At 46.4% G+C, this 23,441-nt stretch overlaps 1 protein-coding gene across 1 annotated transcript in view; it reads left to right on the top strand.

Annotated features, from left to right (window-relative positions):
- The window catches only part of LOC126524322 (endothelin-converting enzyme 2-like), a 203,761-nt gene that overhangs the window by 174,866 nt on the left and 5,454 nt on the right, over positions 1 to 23,441 (top strand). The window contains exon 17 of the mRNA XM_072286991.1: positions 11,877 to 11,963. Within this exon, the coding sequence (XP_072143092.1) occupies positions 11,877 to 11,963 (87 nt within the window). The remainder of the gene's footprint in view (positions 1 to 11,876; positions 11,964 to 23,441) is intronic.

Genomic DNA, 23,441 nt, shown 5'->3' on the forward strand with positions numbered 1-23,441 from the left:
CGCCTTCTATGAACATGGAGAGTGATTGCCTTGACACATGCACACTCTACCAGTCTGGCACTTTCATTTCGTCCTTCTGCCTTGGCAGAGGTGTGCCGCACGACAAACAATGCATGTAATGAACAAGACTCTCATGATGGCAAGCATGAAGCAACAACTGCAGTATGCACTGCTTAAGTGGAAGCCAAGCATGGTGTACTGCAAGCCAGTAGTCTGGCAACACTGACGGTGCAGGGGCATATAAAAGGGCAACTACAACAGAATTTTCGACCACATAAAAAGCCCAGTTTCAGGTCATTTAGACAAGCAGTAGTCCCTGTGGAAAATTTTATGCTTCATTATGTGCGTCACAAAATGCTCACAAACGTTAATGTTTTCATACCAAAACTGAAAAAAAAAAAGAACGCTGCCATTTCCACTTGCCGGGTGTGACGTACAAATGAATCCAGATATATCGAACCTGAAGGGTGTCACAAAAAAGTTCAGTGTATAGGTGATTCGATATATAAAGTAAAAACGTTATAACAAAATTTTCAATGTGATTTTACTACTGTTCGTTATATACAATAATTCGCTATATGTGGGTTCGATATATCCAGGTTTGACTGTATGACTTAAGACTTTTGAGAACCAGCGCCCATGTCATCTGATCCCCTTGCTTATACCAGTCCAGTGTATCATCGAACAGGTCCCACAGTTCTGCTAGTCACAGAATGAATATCCTCTGCTGGGTGCTTCGTGTGCTGTGCTCACGCTGTTGCGTGCCCACAATGTCCTTTTAATGCGAAGCATTCTTCGAGTCAAGCAGGTTGTGTGCATGTGGTTATCTACTTTTAACGAGCAGAGCTTCGGTATCCACCTCCACTCGGAGATGAAGAGCACACTGGGGTGATGAAACTAAATGCGCAGATGTGGCCCACGTGCGGTGCAGTTACGCTGTGTTGGCAAAAATTAGATGCTCCACAGTCTATCATGGCTGGCACAGGAATAGAACAGGTCCTATCTCACAACGGAGCTGAGTGCATTCCACGCTAGCTTGGCTGAGCAGCAGCATGTTGGCCTACAGTTGGGGTTCAATGAAGTGCTGCGTTTGCACCTTTGACAAACAACAAAGCACTGGCTCTCCATGCACTTGCGCTGCAGCAACAACTGATTGCCACACTGCTGCAGGCCAGATTTAACGCACTGAACATTTTTTTTTTAAGTTTTGCGGCATATGTCATCAGCATGACATACGTCAGCCACTTCCTGGCATACTGGAAATGCTAGACTATTGTCACGTAGTAGTGACAGCAAAGAATACAGTAGCAATACTGTGAATGATGAAACTAATCTTTATTGGGCGAACCTGTGCCCACAAAAAGAGGCTACACTTAAAGCACAACGATAGCAGCGAACAGAGTCAACAATCGTCGAAATCTGATCTCCCAGTCAAGCAAATTGGCTTTTATACATGAACCATTGAATGTTTCAGAGTAATCGCTGGTGCTCGCATGTCTTCCAGAAAGTTCTACACAATTCGTATCACACATGGAATCAGATTACACAAGCTTCGATGACAACATACAGCAGCAAGAATCGTCGATAGCATTCAAGAAACATCTGATAAATGCGGGCGATAACATTTTTTAGATGGGGAAAAGCAGTCACATGAAAAAGATGTACAAGTACACATGTCACTATGTTCGCACCTTAGCTACCTTAGATCAACTCAATCAAACAGGCAGCTACTACCAACTGTGAACTAGCTCTGAGAAGTAGCTGAAGCTCGGCGGAAAGTGCGCATAGTCACAGTGGCACTCTGTCCATGGTAAAGTTTTGCCCGTTTCCGCTCTGATGGTATCGCATTCCAGCATTGTTTGCAGTCATGTCTTCACCATGGCTGCCACATCACATTCTCCTTCATGACAAATGCAGCATGACAAATGCAGCCGCTTTAGATATCTTTCAGTATTTTTACATACGGCTCGTCTACACCCTGATTCCGTAATGCTTCCATGACTGCTGAGGTTTCGACAGAATCAAACGCTTTCTCGTAATCAATGAAAGCTATATATAAGGGTTGGTTATATTCTGCACATTTCTCCATCACCTGATTGATAGTGTGAATATGATCTATTGTTGAGTAGCCTTTACAGAACCCTGCCTGGTCCTTTGCTTGACACAAGTCTAAGGTGTTCCTGATTCTATTTGCAATTACCTTAGTAAATAGTTTGTAGGCAACTGACAGTAAGCTGATCGGTCTATAATTTTTCAAGTCTTTGGCGTCCCCTTTCTTGTGGATTATGATTATGTTAGCGTTCTTCCAAGATTCCGGTACGCTCGAGGTCATGAGGCATTGCGTATACAGGGTGGCCAGTTTCTCTAGAACAATCTGCCCACCATCCTTCAACAAATCTCTCGTTACCTGATCCTCCCCAGCTGCCTTCCCCCTTTGCATATCTCCCAAGGCTTTCTTTACTTCTCCCAGTGTTACCTGTGGGATTTCGAATTCCTCTAGACGGTTTTCTCTTCCATTATCGTCATGTGTGCCATGGGTACTGTATAAATCTCTATAGAGCTCCTCAGCCACTCGAACTATCTCATCCATATTAGTAAAGATATTGCCGGCTTTGTCTCTTAACGCATCTGATTCTTGCCAATTGCTAGTTTCTTCTTGACTGCTTTTAGGCTTCCTCCGTTCCTGAGAGCATGTTCAATTCTATCCATATTATACTTCCTTATGTCAGCTGTCTTACGCTTGTTGATTAACTTCGAAAGTTCTGCCAGTTCTATTCTAGCTGTAGGGTTAGAGACTTTCATACATTGGCGTTTCTTGATCAGATCTTTTGTCTCCTGCAATAGCTTACTGGTATCCTGTCTAACGGAGGTACCACCGACTTTTATTGCACACTCCTTAATGATGCCCACAAGATTGTCGTTCATTGCTTCAACACTAAGGTCCTCTTCCTGAGTTAAAGCCGAATACCTGTTCTGTAGCTTTATCTGGAATTCCTCTATTTTTCCTCTTACCGCAAACTCATTGATCGGCTTCTTATGTACCAGTTTCTTCCGTTCCCTCCTCAGGTCTAGGCTAATTCGAGTTCTTACCATCCTATGGTCACTGCAGCGCGCCTTGCTGAGCACGTCCACATCTTGTATGATGCCAGGGTTAGCGCAGAGTATGAGGTCTATTTCATTTCTAGTCTCGCCATTCGGGCTCCTCCACGTCCACTTTCGGCTATCCCGCTTGCGGAAGAAGGTATTCATTATCCGCATATTATCCTGTTCCGCAAACTCTACTAATAACTCTCCCCTGCTATTCCTAGTGCCTATGCCATATTCCCCCACTGCCTTGTCTCCAGCATGCTTCTTGCCTACCCTGGCATTGAGGTGGCCTATCAGTATAGTGTATTTTGTTTTCACTCTACCCATCGCTGATTCCACGTCTTCATAGAAGCTTTCGACTTCCTGGTCATCATGACTGGATGTAGGGGCGTAGACCTGCACAACCTTCATTTTGTACCTCTTATTAAGTTGCACAACAAGACCTGCCACCCTCTCGTTAATGCTATAGAATTCGTGTATGTTACCAGCTATGTTCTTATTAATCAGGAATCCGACTCCTAGTTCTCGTCTCTCCGCTAAGCCCCGGTAGCACAGGACGTGCCCGCTTTTTAGCACTGTATATGCTTCTTTTGTCCTCGTAATTTCACTGAGCCCTATTATATCCCATTTGCTGCCCTCTAATTCCTCCAATAGCACTGCTAGACTCGCCTCACTAGATAACGTTCTAGCGTTAAACGTTGCCAGGTTCATATTCCAATGGCGGCCTGTCTGGCCTCCTATATGAACAAGTATATTGTCAATCATATTCACAGCTCTGACTTGCCCTTCAAGAATCCGAAACATCTGCCGTTGGAAGTACTCGAGTGCTTATGCCATCTCCAACGGCAGTCGGAGGAAGCAGTACCGTCCAATGGGGTTACGAACATTGTATCCTTATCGGCATCTTCATCTTGGCGAGCATGTGCAAGCGCTTCTTGCAGTGATAACTTCAGGTTACGAGCAAAGCTGGTCCAACAACTTTCGGTTGTGCAGACAAACGAAGAAACAGTCTCAAAAAAGCCTTTCTTCCACTTCATTTGAGCTGTAGTTGCAGAGTTTGACCATTGTATGCCGTGCAGTGGAAAGACGCTGACAGCCTCGCCAGGCTTTTGATTGCAGGGGTGGAAACGTGCCGATTCATAAAGTTCTTTCAGTGGATAAACGATGTGATCACTGAAGGCCTTTCTTGCCGCTGACAAGCCCTGAAGTGTGACGTTTCCAAGTGGTGTAAATGCCAAGACGACCCTTGCTCAATTGAGGGCTCATGCAATAGAGTGCAGAGCGTATTTGCACTTGCTGTTCCACGGCATATAGCCTCGTGGCGAAAGAACAGTCTTCATACTGCAGAAGCCACGAGGGCCAGAATCCACGATTTTCCAAATTGAACAGTGGCGGTTAGCATAGCTGCACGAGTCCTGCCGAGTATGGCTGGGCAACGGTGGTAATTGCAATGGACATTGCTGTGGCAGCATGAGTGGTGCTCATGGCTGGACGCACAAACAGATGCTTTGGCAACGGTGATGGTGGAGGACTGATGAAGCCAGATAGGGATGCTGGCTATGCCAGCAATACTATCTCACTTCTGACATCACGTTGTCATAGTAGTGACCTGAAAAATGTCAGCCAGTAGAATGTACTGCGATGCTCCAGCTTATTGCCTTTTTATTGAGCGCGATTTGTGTGACCTGCTGGTCACTACCACCAAGAATTTCAAAAGCACCCTGAATCTGCATTGTAGTAGTTATGCTGATGATATTATGAACTGCTGTACAAAAAAAAAAGCTTAGGGTTGTGGAGCAGAAAAAAAATCATTCAAGTGCAATTTGATTGCATCAGTGCATTCTTTCTTGCCACTGGCATCACATGAGCATGGTCTTTTCTGGTGCCATCACCAGAGAAGACCCAGTTCTTGATTCTTCACTGAAATGACATGCATGATGAGACATCCTATCCTGTCTTAGATTCATTTATAAGACAACCTGGGTGCAACTTCTTTGGTATCCCAATTAACAAAGAAGGCAACATCCAGCTTAACTTACATGTGAAGAATATCTCGTAATGCACTGACATGAATGGGGTGATGGCCTTATCACCTTCTGATGGTTTGCCTTGAGTATAAAATTCAGCGGAACCCATCTTATGATGACTGTTGACAAAATGTGTTGAATCAATACAGTGACACAACATATTGTCACTGTCAAAATGAGTTATGTATAAGGCATGCACTGCAGTGGTCCTTTCGTCCTTCCCTAAGAACACTCGGTGCCATCTAGTGCTTCCACTGGAAGCCTGAATGCTTAGAAATGCATCATGCAGCAACCATGCTTCACTCTCGCTTCTTTCTGGACTCGCTGCACCATCTAGTGGTGCCGAGAAATTTGTGTAGCCTCCGAGACAAGAAGCGGGGCACACCAATGCCTGCGAATGCTTAGCAGGCAATTGCTGAAAAATACTGTAGTTTATTCATCTGTTCTGCTTTCAAAAATTTTTCAGCAATCTTTAGATGCCAATCAGCTACCTGCAGATTGGAAGGTCAGGAAGGTGGTCCCACTTCACATGTCCGGTAGAAAAATTTGCCCCTCAACTATCCCCCCATTTCTCTCACCAGCATTCTGTGCAAGGTTCTTGAACATATTTTATACTCACATTTAGCAAGGCACTTAGACAATAATTCATTTTTCACAAAAGCACAACATCGTTTCCAAAAAAACTCCTCTTGCGAAACTCAACTTCTTACTTTTACTCACAGCCTTCATCTTATTCTTGACAAAGGTTCATTTGCAGACTGTGTTTTCTTTGATTTCGCCAAGGCCTTCGACAAAGTGTGTCATAAATTGCTTCTGTTTAAACTTAGTAAACTTAATCTTGATCCTAACCTGTTTGCATGGCTTGAGCATTTTCTCCTTAATCGGTCACAGTATGTTGTGTCAAACAATCATATGTCCCCATTTAATCCCGTAGACTCTGGTGTGCCCCAAGGATCAGTTATAGGCCCTCTTCTTTTCTTAATTTACATTCACAATTTACCCAATGACATTTTTTTCTAATATTTACCTTTTCGCAGATGACTGTGTTATCCTCCGTGAAATCTCAGACAAATCTGATAAAAAATTCTTACAAGATGATATAAACACTATCTCTGACTGGCGTGACGTATGGTTAATACAACATAGCATAACTAAATGTAAATGTATGTACGTAACTCGCAGAAGTATTCCTCCACCGAACTATTACTTTAATGATACTCCCTTAGAAGTCATAACCTCCTATAAATACCTAGGTGTCCACATAACCTCGTCACTTTTCTGGTCGTTGCACATCGATAAGGTAATTAACAATACTAACCGCTTGCTATATAGGCTGTCTTCGCTGAAGTTTTTCTTCTGCTCCTACATCATTAAAATTAATGTTATGCAAAACGCTTATGAGGAGTAAAATAGAGTACGCCTCATCCATCTGGGACCCGCACCTCGAAACCCTTATTCAATCACTTGAACTAATCCAAAACAATGCCGCACATTTCATTTATAGCAATTATAGCCGCGCATCCAGCGTAACTTCCACGAAAAACTCTTTGCTACTTGCTTCTCTCTCAGCCCGACGGAAGTGCTTTCACCTTGCTTTATTTCATAAACTATATTTCCACAATTCCTACCTGTGCGATAAACTTATATAATATCTCCTACCTACATTTCCTCTCGCATTTATCATAGCCATAAGGTTGGAATAATTCAATGCCACACTAGAAACTGTCACGACTCATTTATTCCTAGGACCTCCCAGGAATGGAACCACTTTCCCGGCGCAGTTGCCTCAATGAAGGATAACTCAAAGTTTCATTTTTGCTGTAGTAACTAACCACTTTTTGTTGCTTTGTTATTTACTCCCACTCCCCTCTGTAATACTTCAGTCTTCAGGGTACAATAAAATAAGTAAATAAATAGAAGTGTTCCCTAGCTTGCCACACACGTAAGGGCACCTATCAATGACCCACGCTGGCGAGAGCTTCACTGAAGAATGGCACGTACTCAGTGCATTTGTGGTGCAGCCCGCTAAAGCATTTTGTTCGTCCTTGAAGAACACGTGTGATGTGTGTTTGGTTTCGCTCAGCATCACTACCCGTTTGAACATGGACTCCCCAGTCCAATAAGAGCAATAATTGCTCAAAATTACTATAAGCAAGAGTGCAGCTGCTGCAGAAGACAGACAGCGCGGTAGCTGTCATCATGTTTTAACATGGCACACGTGGTACTCGCTGATATCTGCATCTTCTGTTTTAGTGGATGCAGTTAATTTGCACGCTCTTAAAAGGAGCGGAGCTGCGTGTTTGTTTTTAATGCATGGCTCCGCTAGCCATGCATTAAACAATATTCTCTGTCAAACAATATTCCTGATGGCACACTTTTACCAGTACTGTCACCTTGTTTGTAGGCCTTCCTGTACCTCTTTCTTTTTTTTTTAGGTGTGTCAGAGACCATTGCATCACATTTATACATGATGAAGGATGTTATGTTAGTCTGTCCTGGCACATGCAACATGGTAATCTTATTTCCTGAAAACAAACGCACTGATCGTAATGAAACTTGCTTGTGTTTTAGAAGTGGTAAAAACCGGTATAACACAAAACAAGCTCTAAGTAAAACACATTGTTAGGCTAGTTGGTGCATTGTATTTAAGAAAAAACCAGCCAAAAAAAGATGCACACAGGAAACATACTACAAGACAGGCCTGCTTCTTTCCTGTCTTCTTGTATCTTTCCTGTGTGCGTCTTTTTATGGCTTGTTTTTTTCTTAAGTAGCTCTAAGTGTATTTTTTTCAGAACTTTGGAAAACCAGAGACTACATAGACGGTGAGACTACATACGGGGTGTTTCTGTTTTTTAGACCATACAGAATTATCCAGAATAATCTGTGGCAGATAGCAGTATACTCCTTGAGCTGGGTTACTCGAAGCAGTGGACATTACTTGCATGAAAAATCAAATATCTACTAATTAACAAAAATGTCACTAATTAACTTTATAATAAAAAACATTAGGCAGAACCCATCTCACTATTGTCGACAATAACGTCTTTCACATTGAATCATTACAGCGCCTCAAAATATTGCCAGTATCGAAACAAGTTATGTATGAGACATGTGCTGCAGCGGGACTCCTCTTTCACACTCTTCTAAAAACACTCGTCGTCATCTAGCAAAACCTTGTGACATGGGTTTGATTCTTCAGTGTCGGAAAAATTTAAGGGATCTTTTCGTCATTGCAGAGTAGCACACTCCTTGTGGCACAAACCAAGATACCCAAGTTGGCGTCAGAGATGTTCGTAGAAGAGCAGCACACACCTAATGGCACACACTGAGTGACCCAAATTGGCGTCATTGAAAACCAGCACAGACGAAGTAGCACATACCCAGTGATCCAAGTCAGCATCAAAGAGTTTCTTCGAACAGCACTACCGGCCCAGTGCCACATCAACAGGGACCCATGTCAGTGTGTTGAAGAAAGGCATGTATGTACACACTGCCACACACAGTCAAAACCCGCATTAATGAAATCCCGTGACTACGAAATGCTCGCGACAACGAAATATTTTCATATCCCCGGCGGACGCCCATACAATTCAATGCATTTCGTACATCTCGGCAACGAAATGTCGCTGTGCTACAATCCCGCATCAACGAAATTGCCGGAATGTAACCCCGCATATTACCTACACGCACAAGGCTAGCACGCTTTAAGATGCACTCAAGTGCTACTGCTTTGCACTAAAATTGCATAAAATACCACCACTTTATACTTGCACGGGTGCCGCGTTTTTTGTTTACGAAATACAACCAAGCACCGAAAGCGATCGCGCCGGGAAATGTGTCATGGCCGCCATCTTGTTCATTGATCGCCCATTTGAAGCGGCACACATGTTGCTACCGGCATGTGACGACAGTTTTTGCATACCTAATGCAGTGCGTAGCAAAAAAAGTGCAGCAAAGACAACGAAATCTACATCCCACTGACGTGGAATTGTTTATGGCACTTGAGATGGTGGTCACAGCATGGAGTTCCATGCATCGGACCGTGATTGAGCGATTGTCCGGGAATACGCATTCCTTGTTTCAAGAATGTTGCTTTTAGTGCCACTTGACAGACATTGTGTGCGGACTCGCCACCGGACATAAATTTGCGCTATGGGGTCGTAATCTCGATCGACTTCCTTCAGGTATACGAGATGGAATCACTTTTGCGCTCGGCATGGGATTCGTCAGCACCTATGGGTGGGGCAACAGTGTGCACCGGAGAAATGCTGCTGCATACGTGGAGCGTTGTTGCTCTGCGCCTGGTACCGAGTTACACAAAATCTCGCAAAAGTGATCGTATCTCCGAAATCAATTGACCAAGAATACTGCTTCATGGCAGTGCTGCCACTGCTGACCGAAGCATGTGGCACACTTTGTACTGTCGGCAATGCGATTCTATATCCTCCAGCAAGCTTGCCAAAGTAGGCTAACAAAATTTTGACAGTGAAGTTTCGTTCTACAACACATTACCTATCTGTGCTGTCTCATTTCGCAACAACGAAGTTCTCACGAAAGCGAATTTTTTCGCGTTCCCCATTGATTTTATTATTGCGAGGTTCAACTGTAACCAGTGATCCAAGTTGGTCCGGTGCTTGGTTTCCTACCCTGTTTGCTCAGAACAGCAGCCCAATGCACCGACAATTTGACGCATCGAATAAGTAGCACATAGGGGCTGCTGTTCTGAGGGAACAGGGTTTTTCAAAGCGACCACCGCACCAACTTGGGTCACTGGCAGTGTGTACATACGTGCCTTTTTTAACAAAGTTCTTTCACGCCGACATGGGTCACTCAGATGCGGGACTGCGCAGGTACTGCTGTTTGAAGAAACTCTTTGGCGCCGACTTGGAGCACTGGGTCTGTGCCACCTCAGTTGGTTGGCCTTCAGTGAACCTCCTGGATGCCCATTTGGGTCGCTGGGCCGGTGCCACTAAAAATGTGCCACTCTGCAATGACGAAAAAGATCCCTTAAATTTTTCCCATGCTGAACGGAATCGAACCCACGTCGCAAGGGTTACTCAAGGACAGAAAGCCAACCCATTAGCAGGCTGTGCCAAAAATGCACTGTGTATGTACCGCTTTTCAGTGAGCGTCTCACCGACTTGGGTCGCTGAGTACGTGCCACAGAGTGTGTGGCAAGCAGGGGAACAATCCTCAGCATTCGCAGGCACCAGCGAGCCACGCTTCTCGTCTCGGAGGCCATGCATGGACTTCTCAACAGTGCCACTATACTTGCGGACATTTTTCTTGGCTATGAAGCGAAGGTTATGGAAACTAAGCATGCCTCTTTCAAGGCTGCTGGAAGTACTGCTGCAGTTTCGTTCACAATTTATTACGTGGGACATAGAAAACAATATTCTTCTTGTTTTTTGCAGCACCTAATTTGAAACGATACGTAACATTTGCTAGTCAGCTATTGGTATTTTATTGTATTTTATTGCATTTTTAGTTTGCTCTTTCGAGTTTTCGCACATCGAAAACTGTCACACGTTTTGCACATTCATCAAACGCAAAATGACACCCCTGTCTTCTGGTGAGTGTTTATCACTTGCTGTCCTGCCAATCAACTCCCCTGAGAGGCTGTGGACCAACTTTAGCAACAGAAGACTGTTGAAGCACACAAATAGAGTGTTTGCAGCGTCTGCGCGGAAACCAAGCGAAACCATTTGGAAATTGAAAACTTTGGTATGTACAAAACGAGTGAGCGAGCGAGCTGACTGCTGCACCAGCTCTACCCAACGTCAGCGTCAGTTGCGTGTCCAAGTCCTAAACGATGCCATACGGCTGCTTCGGAGCTCCCATGCAGGCTGCGATGCCTGCTGTTCAGAACTTGGTACATATTGCATGTGAATGAACATTGATTCATGCTGAGTTAATTGTACCTGCCTTCACTAAAGTAAAGAGGTTGCGCGAGGTTGGTGAAATCGAAACCGATGCCGAGCGCGCCCGGACTACATTGTGTACGAATACAGTCACGTGCAGAAGCTCCGCCCCCGTAGCTTTCGCCTCATAGCCAAGAAAAGTTGCCTGCGAGTATAGCTCGTGCAGCGTGTACAGGCAAAAGTGCGAGAGACAAGCACGGTTGCCGCATGATGTGTTTCTCGGAGTTTGCACTCACCATGCATTTCGCAGGCCACGTGCAGGCTTTGCGGTGGCACTAGACGGCAACGAGTGTTCTAAGGGAAGTGCAAAAGAGGAATACCGCTGGAGTACATGCCTCATGCATAACTCGTTTTGACAGTGGCAGTACATTGTGTCACTATAATGTTTCAATGCTAAACGCATTACTGTTGACAGTCGTCATGAGATGGGTTCTGCCACTTTTTTTAACCAACAGCCATTTTATGTACTAAAGCACAAAAGTACCTGGAATGCCAATCTAGTTCATCGCGCACTTTGGAAATTAATATCTCAAAACTGGTGTCATCTTTAAAATTCATTTCAAGTGGATAGTTGCGAACTCACCGGCTACACTTTGTAAATTGCAATATGTGCTTTAAAGAAATTATTTAAAAGAATAATTAGTGAGCATTTGTTAGTCGATTTTGCATTTCAATTTCTTGTGCTAGTAATGTCCACCTCTTTGAATAATCCAGCTCAATAACTAGAATTATGCTATCTGCCAGAAGCGATTGAAAAAATTTTGTGTGGTTTAATGAAACCCTCTGTGCAGAAACCCTAAATCAGACTAAACGCCCACCCTCAAACTCTGTGTGTGTGCAGGCTTTTGAATCCGAGATGCACGTCAAGGAAAAGCTTCCAGGGATGGAGTGGACACCAGAACAGCTGTTTTTCATTGGCTATGTGCAGGTACTGGTTGTTCTCAAAGCACATTGGCACATTTGTTTATGACTGATGGTTTTGATGCGCGACCACTTTGCTCATCTATGGTTGCTGTGCTTCTTACTGCATGATTGCTTTATGGTTTCCCAGTGTGTAGAAAAAAGAGCCAGGACCTCTAAACTCTTTCCATGTCATTTTTGTGGCAAAATATATTATTATTGTCATCTAAAGGAACTGGTATATTTTAAAGTAATATAGTCATTGTCTCTATGCATAACCTCATGGTTAAGCGTTGTGGCATGCCAAAAAAAATTAAGCAACATAAACTAGCAAAAATTGCTACGGGAACAGAAAAGAACAAAAAAAAAGTAGGGAAAAGAAAGGGAAACTACAGTAAACCCTCTTTCAGTGAAACTCTGATATCTCAAGATATCGGTAAAGCTGAAATATTGTCACGTGGTAGTGACGCCAAAGAACACAGTAGCAGTACTGTGAAAGACAAAACTAGCTTTTATTGGGCGAACCTGTGCCCACAAAACAGGCTACACTTAAAGCACAACGATAGCGGCGAACACAGTCGGCGATCGTCGAAAATCTGATCAGCGGGTCAAGCGCGTCGGCTTTTATACAGAATCGTCGAATGTTCCAGACTAATCGTTGGGGCCCGCGTGCCTTCCACAAAGTTCTACACAATTCGCGTCAGGCGAATAAATCAGATAACACAAGGTTCGGCGGCAACAGACTGCGGATAGAAGCATCGATAACTTTCCAGAAACTTCGGATACATGCAAGCGCGTCCCGCGCTGTGCGATAAGATTTGTTAGACGGCGAAACGTGGTTGCCCGATAAATATAAGTACACGTGTCAATACCCCCCTCTTAAAAAAACATCGTCCCGATGCTACAAATATAAGAGCGAAACACAAAAGGACACTTATTAAACATAATTAACAAAACAACGAAAAGAAAGCAAGTCCAAAGGTCAGTTACGCGAAGTTGCGAAGTTCGTCAACGCTGGTGGTACGGCTTGAGTCGCACAACGTGGACAATTTCAGGTCGTGAGCGGCGTCGCTGTGACAGCGAAATGCCGTCTGGCACGACCTCATAGTCCAGTGCACCAATACGTCGGATGATCTTGTACGGTCCGAAATAGCGACGCAAGAGCTTCTCGCTCAGTCCTCGTCGGCGTATAGGGGTCCAAACCCAAACACGGTCACCGGGCTGGTACTCGACAAAGCGTCGTCAGAGGTTGTAGTGTCGGCTGTCGGTCCTCTGCTTGTTCTTGATCCGCAGGCGGGCGAGCTGTCGGGCTTCTTCGGCGCGCTGGAGATAGCTAGCGACGTCAAGATTTTCCTCGTCAGTGACGTGCGGCAGCATGGCGTCGAGCGTCGTCGTCGGATTCCTGCCGTAAACCAGCTTAAACGGCGTGATCTGAGTTGTTTCTTGCACTGCCGTGTTGTAAGCGAATGTTACGTACGGCAGGACGGCATCCCAGGTCTTGTGTTCGACGTCGACGTACATTGCTAGCATGTCGGCGAGGGTCTTGTTCAGGCGCTCCGTGAGACCATTCGTCTGCGGATGGTAGGCAGTTGTCCTCCTGTGACTTGTCTGGCTGTACTGCAGAATGGCTTGGGTGAGCTCTGCTGTAAAAGCCGTTCCTCTGTCGGTGATGAGGATTTCTGGGGCACCATGTCGCAGCAGGATGTTCTCGACGAAAAATTTCGCCACTTCGGCTGCGCTGCCTTTCGGTAGAGCTTTAGTTTCAGCAAAGCGGGTGAGATAGTCCGTCGCCACGACGATCCACTTATTCCCGGATGTTGACGTCGGAAACGGCCCCAACAAATCCATCCCAATCTGCTGGAATGGTCGACGAGGAGGTTCGATCGGCTGTAGTAACCCTGCTGGCCTTGTCTGTGGTGTCTTGCGCCGCTGACAGTCTCGGCATGTCTTGACGTAACGGGCGACGTCGGCGGTCAGACGCGGCCAGTAATACCTTTCCTGTATCCTCGACAGCGTCCGGGAGAACCCGAGGTGCCCAGCGGTTGGGTCGTCGTGTAGGGCGTGCAGTACTTCTGGACGCAGCGCTGACGGTACAACAAGAAGGTAGCTGGCGCGGACTGGTGAGAAGTTCTTCTTCACGAGCAGGTTGTTTTGTAGCGTGAACGAAGACAACCCGCGCTTAAATGCCCTAGGGACAACGTCGGTGTTCCCTTCCAAGTATTCGACGAGGCCTTTTAACTCCGGGTCTGCTCGCTGCTGTTTAGTGAAGTCTTCCGCGCTTATTATTCCAAGGAAGGCGTCGTCGTCCTCGTCGTCTTGCGGCGGGGGATCGATGGGGGCACGTGATAAGCAGTCGGCGTCGGAGTGTTTTCTTCCGGACTTGTATATTACCGTGACGTCATATTCTTGTAGTCTGAGGCTCCACCGGGCCAGCCGTCCTGAAGGGTCCTTTAAGTTAGCTAACCAACACAACGCGTGATGGTCGCTGACGACTTTGAATGGCCTGCCATAGAGGTAAGGGCGGAATTTTGCTGTAGCCCAAATGATGGCGAGGCATTCCTTTTCAGTCGTAGAATAATTGCCTTCCGCTTTTGACAACGACCGGCTAGCGTAAGCTATCACGTGTTCATGACCATCTTTTCTCTGGACTAGCACGGCACCGAGGCCTAGGCTACTGGCGTCAGTGTGGATTTCGGTATCGGCGTGCTCGTCGAAGTGCGCAAGTACGGGCGGCGACTGCATGCGTCGTTTGAGTTCTTGAAATGCGTCGGCCTGCGGCGTTTCCCACTTGAACTCGACGTCACATTTAGTTAGCTGTGTCAGTGGCTCAGCGATACGTGAAAAGTCCTTGACAAAGCGCCTATAGTAGGCACACATGCCAAGGAATCTGCGCACTGCCCTCTTGTTGATTGGCTGCGGGAACTTTGCGATGGCAGCTGTCTTCTGCGGGTCAGGGCGTACTCCAGATTTGCTGATGACGTGGCCTAGGAATAGAAGCTCATCGTAAGCGAAGCGACACTTTTCCGGCTTCAGAGTGAGCCCTGATGACTTGATGGCCTCTAATACCATCGCAAGCCGCTTAAGGTGATCGTCGAAATTTCCGGCGAAGACAACGACGTCATCCAAGTAAACAAGACACGTCTGCCACTTCAATCCTGCTAACACCGTGTCCATCACGCGCTGGAACGTTGCAGGCGCCGAGCACAGTCCAAATGGCATAACCTTGAATTCATAGAGGCCGTCTGGCGTGATGAAGGCGGTCTTTTCGCGATCCCTTTCGTCGAGACTTCTATTTGCCAGTAGCCAGACTTGAGGTCCATCGATGAGAAGTATTTAGCATTGCAGAGCCGATCCAATGCGTCGTCTATCCGTGGGAGGGGGTATACGTCTTTCTTCGTGATTTTGTTCAGTCGACGATAATCGACGCAGAAACGTAGGGTTCCGTCCTTTTTCTTCACTAAAACAACTGGAGACGCCCACGGGCTTTTCGACGGCTGGATGATGTCGTCGCGCAGCATTTCGTCGACTTGTTGTCGTATAGCTTCGCGTTCTCGCGTCGAAACTCGGTAAGGGCTCTGGCGTAGTGGTCGAGCGCACTCTTCGGTTATTATGCGATGCTTTGCGACTGGTGTTTGTCGAATCCTCGATGACGTCGAAAAGCAGTCTTTGTATCGTCGAAGCAGACTTCTGAGCTGTTGCTGCTTAAATACGGGGAGACTTGGATTTATGTCGAAGTCTGGCTCGGGAACCACGGTCGTCGGGGTAGATGCAACAGAATCCGAGAGGACAAAGGCATCGCTGGTTTCCTGAATTTCCTCGATGTATGCGATCGTCGTGCCCTTGTTGATGTGCTTGAACTCCTGGCTGAAGTTTGTCAGCAACACTTTCGTGTTTCCTCCGTGCAGTCGAGCGATCCCTCTTGCGACGCAAATTTCACGGTCGAGCAGCAAACGTTGGTCGCCTTCGATGACGCCTTCTACGTCAGTGGGTGTTTCGGTGCCGACCGAAATAACAATGCTGGAGCGAGGCGGGATGCTCACTTGATCTTCGAGCACACTCAAGGCGTGGTGACTACGAGGGCTCTCCGGCGGTATCGCTTGATCTTCCGACAGCGTTATTGACTTCGACTTCAGGTCGATGATTGCGCCGTGTTGGTTCAGGAAGTCCATGCCGAGAATGACGTCTCGTGAACACTGTTGCAGGATAACGAAGGTGGCAGGGTAAGTCCGGTCATGAATGGTAATTCTTGCCGTGCAGATTCCACTCGGCGTGATGAGGTGTCCTCCAGCGGTCTGAATTTACGGGCCTTCCCATGCAGTCTTAACTTTCTTCAATTGGGCTGCGATGGGTCCACTCATGACGGAGTAATCGGCTCCTGTGTCTACTAAGGCGGTAACTGCGTGGCCGTCGAGAAGCACGTCGAGGTCGGTGGTTCTTTGTCTTGCGTTACAGTTAGGCCTCAGCGTCGGATCACGGCTGCGTCGAGTTGACCTGTGGTTGGTACGTGGCGTCGTCAAGTGGTCTTTCGTCGGCGTGTTCTTTCCTGCCAGACTTCGTCGGGACGGCGGTGTGACGTCGTTGTTATGTCGTCGAGGTAGTCTTTTCGGCGTCTTCGTCGGCGGCGGAGGATCTTCGTCAGTTCGACGAACAGCAACCGCACCTCCATCGGTTGCTGCTTTTAGTTTTCCGGATATGGGCTGACGGACCGACCCCGGGCTGGGCCAGTGTATGGTCGGCGCTGTGGCGACAGGTAGCGGCCTGGTGACGGCGAACGGGACGGTCGTCGAGGGCTCCACTGAGTAGCGGCAAGGTAGTCGGCGATGTCACGAGGGCGTTGACCTTCCCGAGGGCGCGGTGCGTCGACGGCGAACCCTCGCAATCCGAGGTCGCGGTATGGGCATCGGCGGTACACATGGCCGGCTTCCCCGCAGTGGTAGCAGAGCGGGCGGTGGTCAGGAGCGCGCCAAACGTCTGTCTTCCTTGGGTAGCGCGCTGCGCGACGGGTGGGCGTGCTGGCGGCGGCGGCGGTGGTCGACGGAACTGCGGCGTTACAGGGCCCTGGCGCAGTCGTGGAGGGGGACCTTGACGGCGGGCGACGGCGGCGTAGGTCATTGCTTCTGGCTGAGGTTGCGGTGATCGTGGTTGCACCTCAGGCACTCCAAGCGATCGCTGAACCTCTTCTTTGACGATTTCAGTGATTGGATCCACTTGGGACTGCGACCTTGGGTAGAACTTCTGCAGCTCCTCCCGTACGACCGCTCTGATAGTCTCTCGTAGATCGTCGGTAGCCAGTGATTGAACCCCGGCGTAGGTTGTAGAGTTCGTGCGGCGATCGAATTGCCGGTTTCGCATCTCGAGTGTCTTCTCGATGCTGGTGGCCTCGCGAAGAAACTCGTCGACGGTCTTCGGTGGGCTTCGTACCATTCCGGCAAAAAGTTCCTCTTTCACACCACGCATGAGTAGGCGAACTTTCTTCTCCTCGGGCATTTCGGGGTCAGCGTGACGGAATAGACGGCTCATTTCCTCCGTGAAGATCGCGGTTGTCTCATTAGGTAGCTGCACCCGGGATTCTAATAGCGCTTGGGCTCGTTCTCGGCGTACGACGTTTGCGAATGTCTGCAGGAAGCCGCTTCGGAACAGGTCCCAGGTCGTCAAGGTGGCTTCGCGGTTCTCGAACCACGTCCTGGCAGCGTCTTCCAATGCGAAGAAGACATATCGCAGTTTGTCGTCATTGTTCCAGCTATTAAACCTAGCGACCCTCTCATATGTTTCCAGCCAGCTTTCCGGGTCCTCAAATGTGGAACCGCGGAACGTCGGTGGTTCCCTGGGCTGCTGCAGCACGATGGGGGACGCTGGGGCTGCCATTGGGGTTGCTTTGGCCACAATCTTCTTGGTCTTCTCAAGTAGAAGTCCGTGCTCCGGGGGTAGCTGTTGAAGACGGTGGCTTGCTCGATGGTCCGGGACTACGTTGGTGTCCTTTTTGCAGTCCGGGCTTGGATCACGGCTTGTCGGGGGCGTCCGGTACATGAACAAAAAGCACCTCCACCAGATGTCACGTGGTAGTGACGCCAAAGAACACAGTAGCAGTACTGTGAAAGACAAAACTAGCTTTTATTGGGCGAACCTGTGCCCACAAAACAGGCTACACTTAAAGCACAACGATAGCGGCGAACACAGTCGGCGATCGTCGAAAATCTGATCAGCGGGTCAAGCGCGTCGGCTTTTATACAGAATCGTCGAATGTTCCAGACTAATCGTTGGGGCCCGCGTGCCTTCCACAAAGTTCTACACAATTCGCGTCAGGCGAATAAATCAGATAACACAAGGTTCGGCGGCAACAGACTGCGGATAGAAGCATCGATAACTTTCCAGAAACTTCGGATACATGCAAGCGCGTCCCGCGCTGTGCGATAAGATTTGTTAGACGGCGAAACGTGGTCGCCCGATAAATATAAGTACACGTGTCAATATTTTTTTAGTCGAGGTGTCAAACCATGTGTTTTTCACCCCTTATCTCGAAAATTTGTTGCACTGAACTCTGTACATTTTGAGATCTCAACTTTGAAACATCAGGGAAAAAACAAGGAGGCAGATCATTGGCAGTTGGCTGTGGCAGTTCGCCAGCCGAGCCAGACGCCACGTGTGTCCATCACCACCTGCGTGCTCTCTGTCACTTTGCTGTGGCCATGCAGAGCAGGGCTGAGTCTCCTTTTAATGCAAACGAATCATGTGCCCCCATTAAGCGAAAATCTGTCGGCGGGCCCAAAAGATGGTACCAAAAATGGCTGACAGCACCAAGAATACAAAAACATAAAAAATGCTCAAATTGAAATCAAATTTCTCAGGGTGGCCCTGTAAACAAAGTAAATTAATGAATTTGAAAAGAAAATTTGATGCATTTCGGTCTGGGTGGGAATGGAACCCAGGCCTCCGGGATGTGAGATCAGCAACTTTCCCGGAATCCACGGTGGCTCCAAGGTTCTGGCTTACTAAAGGGTTGGCCTAGTGCGTGCGTCATTGAGCACGTGACGGCACAGTCAATGGGTAGCGCCAAGTCCTGAGGGCATGAATTGAGTGTGTTCATGACATTCTGAGGTTACAAAGACCTCCGAACGGCAAAGAACTCACTCGTGAATCTGACAGCAACTAACCAATACATAAAAGCCGTAATAGAAGCCAAGGATAACTTTTCAAACACAACTCTGCCATCTATGCTTGCAAGCGAACTAAGGAAACTCTGGCACACGATAAAGCCACGCAAAGATCATTGCATCACCCTAGCTGATAGTCCGGGCTGCATTCCTGATAATGCATGCTGTCAAGTTCTTAACAAGGCCTTCTCAAATAACTTTTCTTCAAACACAAATCCATCAGTATCCCCCTTGCGTACTTACAACTACACAGCCATGTTTCCTTTAGTAATCAATTTCGATGGTGTAACAAAACTTATTAGGTCGCTAAAATCATTTTCCGCACCAGGATCCAATCAAATTGAACCAAAACTTTTTAAAAGTATAACAGCCTATTCATCTATCTCATTAATGATGATCTTTAAACAGACACTCGATACTGGTTCTCTTCCATCAAGCTGGAAAATTGGGAAGGTAGTTCAACTCTATAAATCAAGTAACAGGCATTCCTCCATTAAGAGGAAGCTTTAGCTCGGGTCCAACTTTGATGCGGCCTATTTAAATACATGTAAAATGCAAAAACAATTTACTGAGATAACCCCTCGACCCATTTTAAAGAAATTTGTTGCATTTTAGAGAGAAAGTTAAATTCTGGTGGCTGTTGGAAGCAGAATTTCGATTTAGGGACTGAAATTTGGTAAAAGAATTTTCAAAAATTCGAAAGTTAGAGAAATAGACGCACAAAGTTTATAAATTAATATCTCTGCATCAAGAACAGATATCACCGTTCTGTAATTGAATTAGATCATTCAAAGCGAACAAATTCGATATGTCAATTTATATTTTACGTGAATTTGTTGCATTGTGTACAAGGGTTTCGCAAAAGCTGTACTTCCATATTACTGAATTTTTTTAGGTACATGTGTAACATATCAATTTTGTCCACTGCGGATGTACTATCAGATGCAATTCACAGAATTGTGATATCATTTTTGCTCACTGAGTTAGAGAGTTGTAAACTTGACAGATTCGTTTTCTGAAAATTTTTTATTTTTGCCAATTTTTAATAAAACATTGACGATCTAAATCAAAAGCTTGAAACCAACAGTCACAAGATTTAAAGGTTATTTTTTTTTTTTTTAATGCAACAAACCTTGTCAAATTTGGTGCTGTGGTTGCCAATAAAAACCAATTCTCCTTTTACATGTATTTAAATAGGAGCACCCGAGCTAAAGTTCCCTCTTAACTACCAGCCCATCTCCCTTACTAGAATACCGTGTAAAATTCTTCAAAATGTCCTGTGCTCACATATTATAAACTTCCTTGAATCTAACTCGTTTTTTTTCATCATCGCAACACAGCTTTCGTAAAACCTGCCCCTGTGAAACACAACTAAAAACTTTTGCGCATAAGTTAACTGTTATTCTGTATAACTCTTCTGTAGCCGACTGCATCTTCCTCGACTTCTCGAAAACCTTCGATAAAGTTTGCCATGAACTACTTTTATATAAGCTTCATCTAATTAACATTGATCCTAAACTTCTGACCTGGATTGAATGTTTGCTACGTAATTGTTCTGTTTGTTTCAGCTAACAACACAAATTCAGGACTTACCGCTGTAAAATCTGGTGTTCTGCAAGGTTCAATGCTTGGACCTCTTCTTTGCTTAATATACATAAATGATGCACCTTCTTGCATCTCCTCAAATATTCTCCTTTTTGCAGATGATTATGTAATCTACAAGAAATTAACTTGTGATAACGACATAACCATTCTCCAATCTGACCTTAACACAGTCTGTTCATTGTGCAAGACATGGCTAATAGAATTGAACGTAACTAAATGTAAATTTATGCGCAAAACCAGATAAAGAACAATGCTACCTGTCTACACACTAAGCACATTAACATACCACTGGAATGTGTATCATTGTACAAGTATCTTGGTGTACACATGTCTAACATTACCTGGAATGAGCATATAAGGCACATTACAAATAATGCAAATCGCATGCTCGGTTACGTTAGTTGAAGTTTTTCAAGCTCACCTTCTCTCTTAAAGCTTCTCCTACATAAGTCACTAATTAGATAAAAACTTGAAAATGCTGCATCAATATGGAACCCTTTCCGGAAATCTGTCACATAGACTTGAAATGGTTCAGAACAACTCCATTGGTTTTATTTTCTCAGAATACAGCCGCACCGCCAGTATAACAGCTATGAAATCTAATCTTAATCTACCTTCTCACGCATCCCGACGTAAAATGCATTGTTTAATTCTTCCTCATGAGCTTTACTACCATCCACACTTGTGTAACAAACTAATTTATGTTCCCCAATATGTTTTTAACGGATCAGATCATAATCATAAAATTAGAATTCCGCCATGTAGAACTTACACATTCCTTAACTCATTGTACATCGAAAGAGTGGAATTGCCTTCTTGCACAAACGGCTAAAATTAAGGATTGTCAATTGTTCCTGCGTGCTTTAACAGTGATGTTATAACTCTTTTGCATATCTTGTACTTACTTTAACTGCTTCTTTCTATATACAGTAAAACCTCGTTATAACAAAACGGGATATAACAAACTAATGGATATAACGAAGCAATCCGGATTCCCATTGAAATTCCAATAGATGCCCATGTATTGAAAACCTCATTTTAACGAAGCTAACATTTCCTTGCAATGGGTATAACTAACTTTTTTTTTTAGAGCACAGCTCTTTGGTGCCCGTTCCTGCGTTTCGCAGCGCCGTCGTGCCTCGCCATAACCAGCTCCGTAACCGGGGCCAGTGCGTTGCTATAGCTGCGCACTCCTGCTGCCATCTCTCGTGCACAGTGAGAGCCTTGCTCTCTTCGCTGCTCCTCCAATGCCACCCCTGTGCAGCGGCAATCAGAGCACCGGTTCGGTGGCAGCTGGTCTCGATGATGTGCTGCTGCCCGAGCCGAAACACATAGCTGCCGCCGTTCGCCACTGTGTGTACCCCTTCCCCCCTCCTCTTTTTCATGGCAGTGACCGTGCGAGAATGTGCGGTGTTCTCCGGTTGCTGAAGCACCAGCTCGGTATCAGCGGATCACGGTGCGCGCTTCCCAAGCCGAACGCAAAGCCCCCTTCAGTTTACTCGCTAGCAGCATGAACGGCGTCAGTCAGTCACTGCCATCTCTTCGCCGTGCAACGTTCATATGCGCCTACGCGCTGCCTCCTGCAACCTGCCGATAAGTGGTCAGCCGACAGCTCGAGAGCCAGAGAGCGTTCATCGTCTTCGTCGGGGCACCCGCGTGCATCGGCCACAAGAAACACGCAATATGCATGTATCAATATTAATTGAGCAGAAGGTGCCTATGCTGAAAACTGTTGAGTCCGGCGGGAAGAAGAAAAAGGTGGCCGAAGATTTCGGCATATCGTTGAGCACGCTGTCGACGATTTTGAGGAGCAAAGAAGCTGTCACCAGTGCTGTCGCACGTGGCGTAAAAGGCCACAGAAAGAAGCTGCGAGCCACCGATTTCCAAGCTGTAGAGATGGCGGTCTGCAAGTGGTTTTTGGACGCAAGAGGAAACGGCACTACTGTGAGTGGGGTACTGTTGCAGTGCAAAGCAAGGGACTTTGCGTGCATCATGAGACACGACGATTTTGTTGCGAGTGTCGGCTGTCTGCAACATTTCAAGGAGCACAACGACATCATCAGCAGGGCTGTCAGCTGGAGCTGCAGTGGCATGAGTGGAGATAAACGTTGGACAGCTGCTAGAAAAATACAGTGCCAAGGATTTGTTCAACACGGATGAGACAGCCCTGTTCTACCAGATGCTGCCACAAAAAAACCTTGGTCCTCAAAGGTGAACGCTGCCAGGGCGGTAAGCAGAGCAAGGTCCACGTAACCAACGTTTTTAGAAAGGAATCTAAAAACATTGAGTGTAATCGTGTCACTTTGTGCCAACATGGATGGGTCAGCAAAAGTGCGTCGCCACAATTCTTCAAAGGCAAACAAAAGCTCCCAGTGAGTTATGTGTCCAACCTTAAGGCTTGGATGATGAGAGAAATTTTCGCACAATGGCTGCGGGAGTAGGATGAGCGGCTGGGCAAGCTGAACAGGAAAATATGCCTTGTGCTGGACCACTGCGCGGACCACCACACTGCCGCTCTGCTCAAAAGCATCGAGCTATGCTTCTTGCTGCCAAACTGCACTGCATTTGTGCAACCCCTCAACCAAGGAGTTAGCACGAACTTTAAGTCAGGCTACCACAAGCGTGTGATCGACCGGATTCTGTTCAATGTGAGCATGAAGCGCGAGTCCACGATCAACTTGTACATCATGATCGAGATGCTACAGGCTGCTTGGATGGCTGCACCGGCAAGCACGATCGCCAATTGCTTC

The sequence above is a fragment of the Dermacentor andersoni genome, chromosome 3, assembly GCF_023375885.2.
Source record: "Dermacentor andersoni chromosome 3, qqDerAnde1_hic_scaffold, whole genome shotgun sequence".
Lineage (NCBI taxonomy): Eukaryota > Metazoa > Arthropoda > Arachnida > Ixodida > Ixodidae > Dermacentor > Dermacentor andersoni.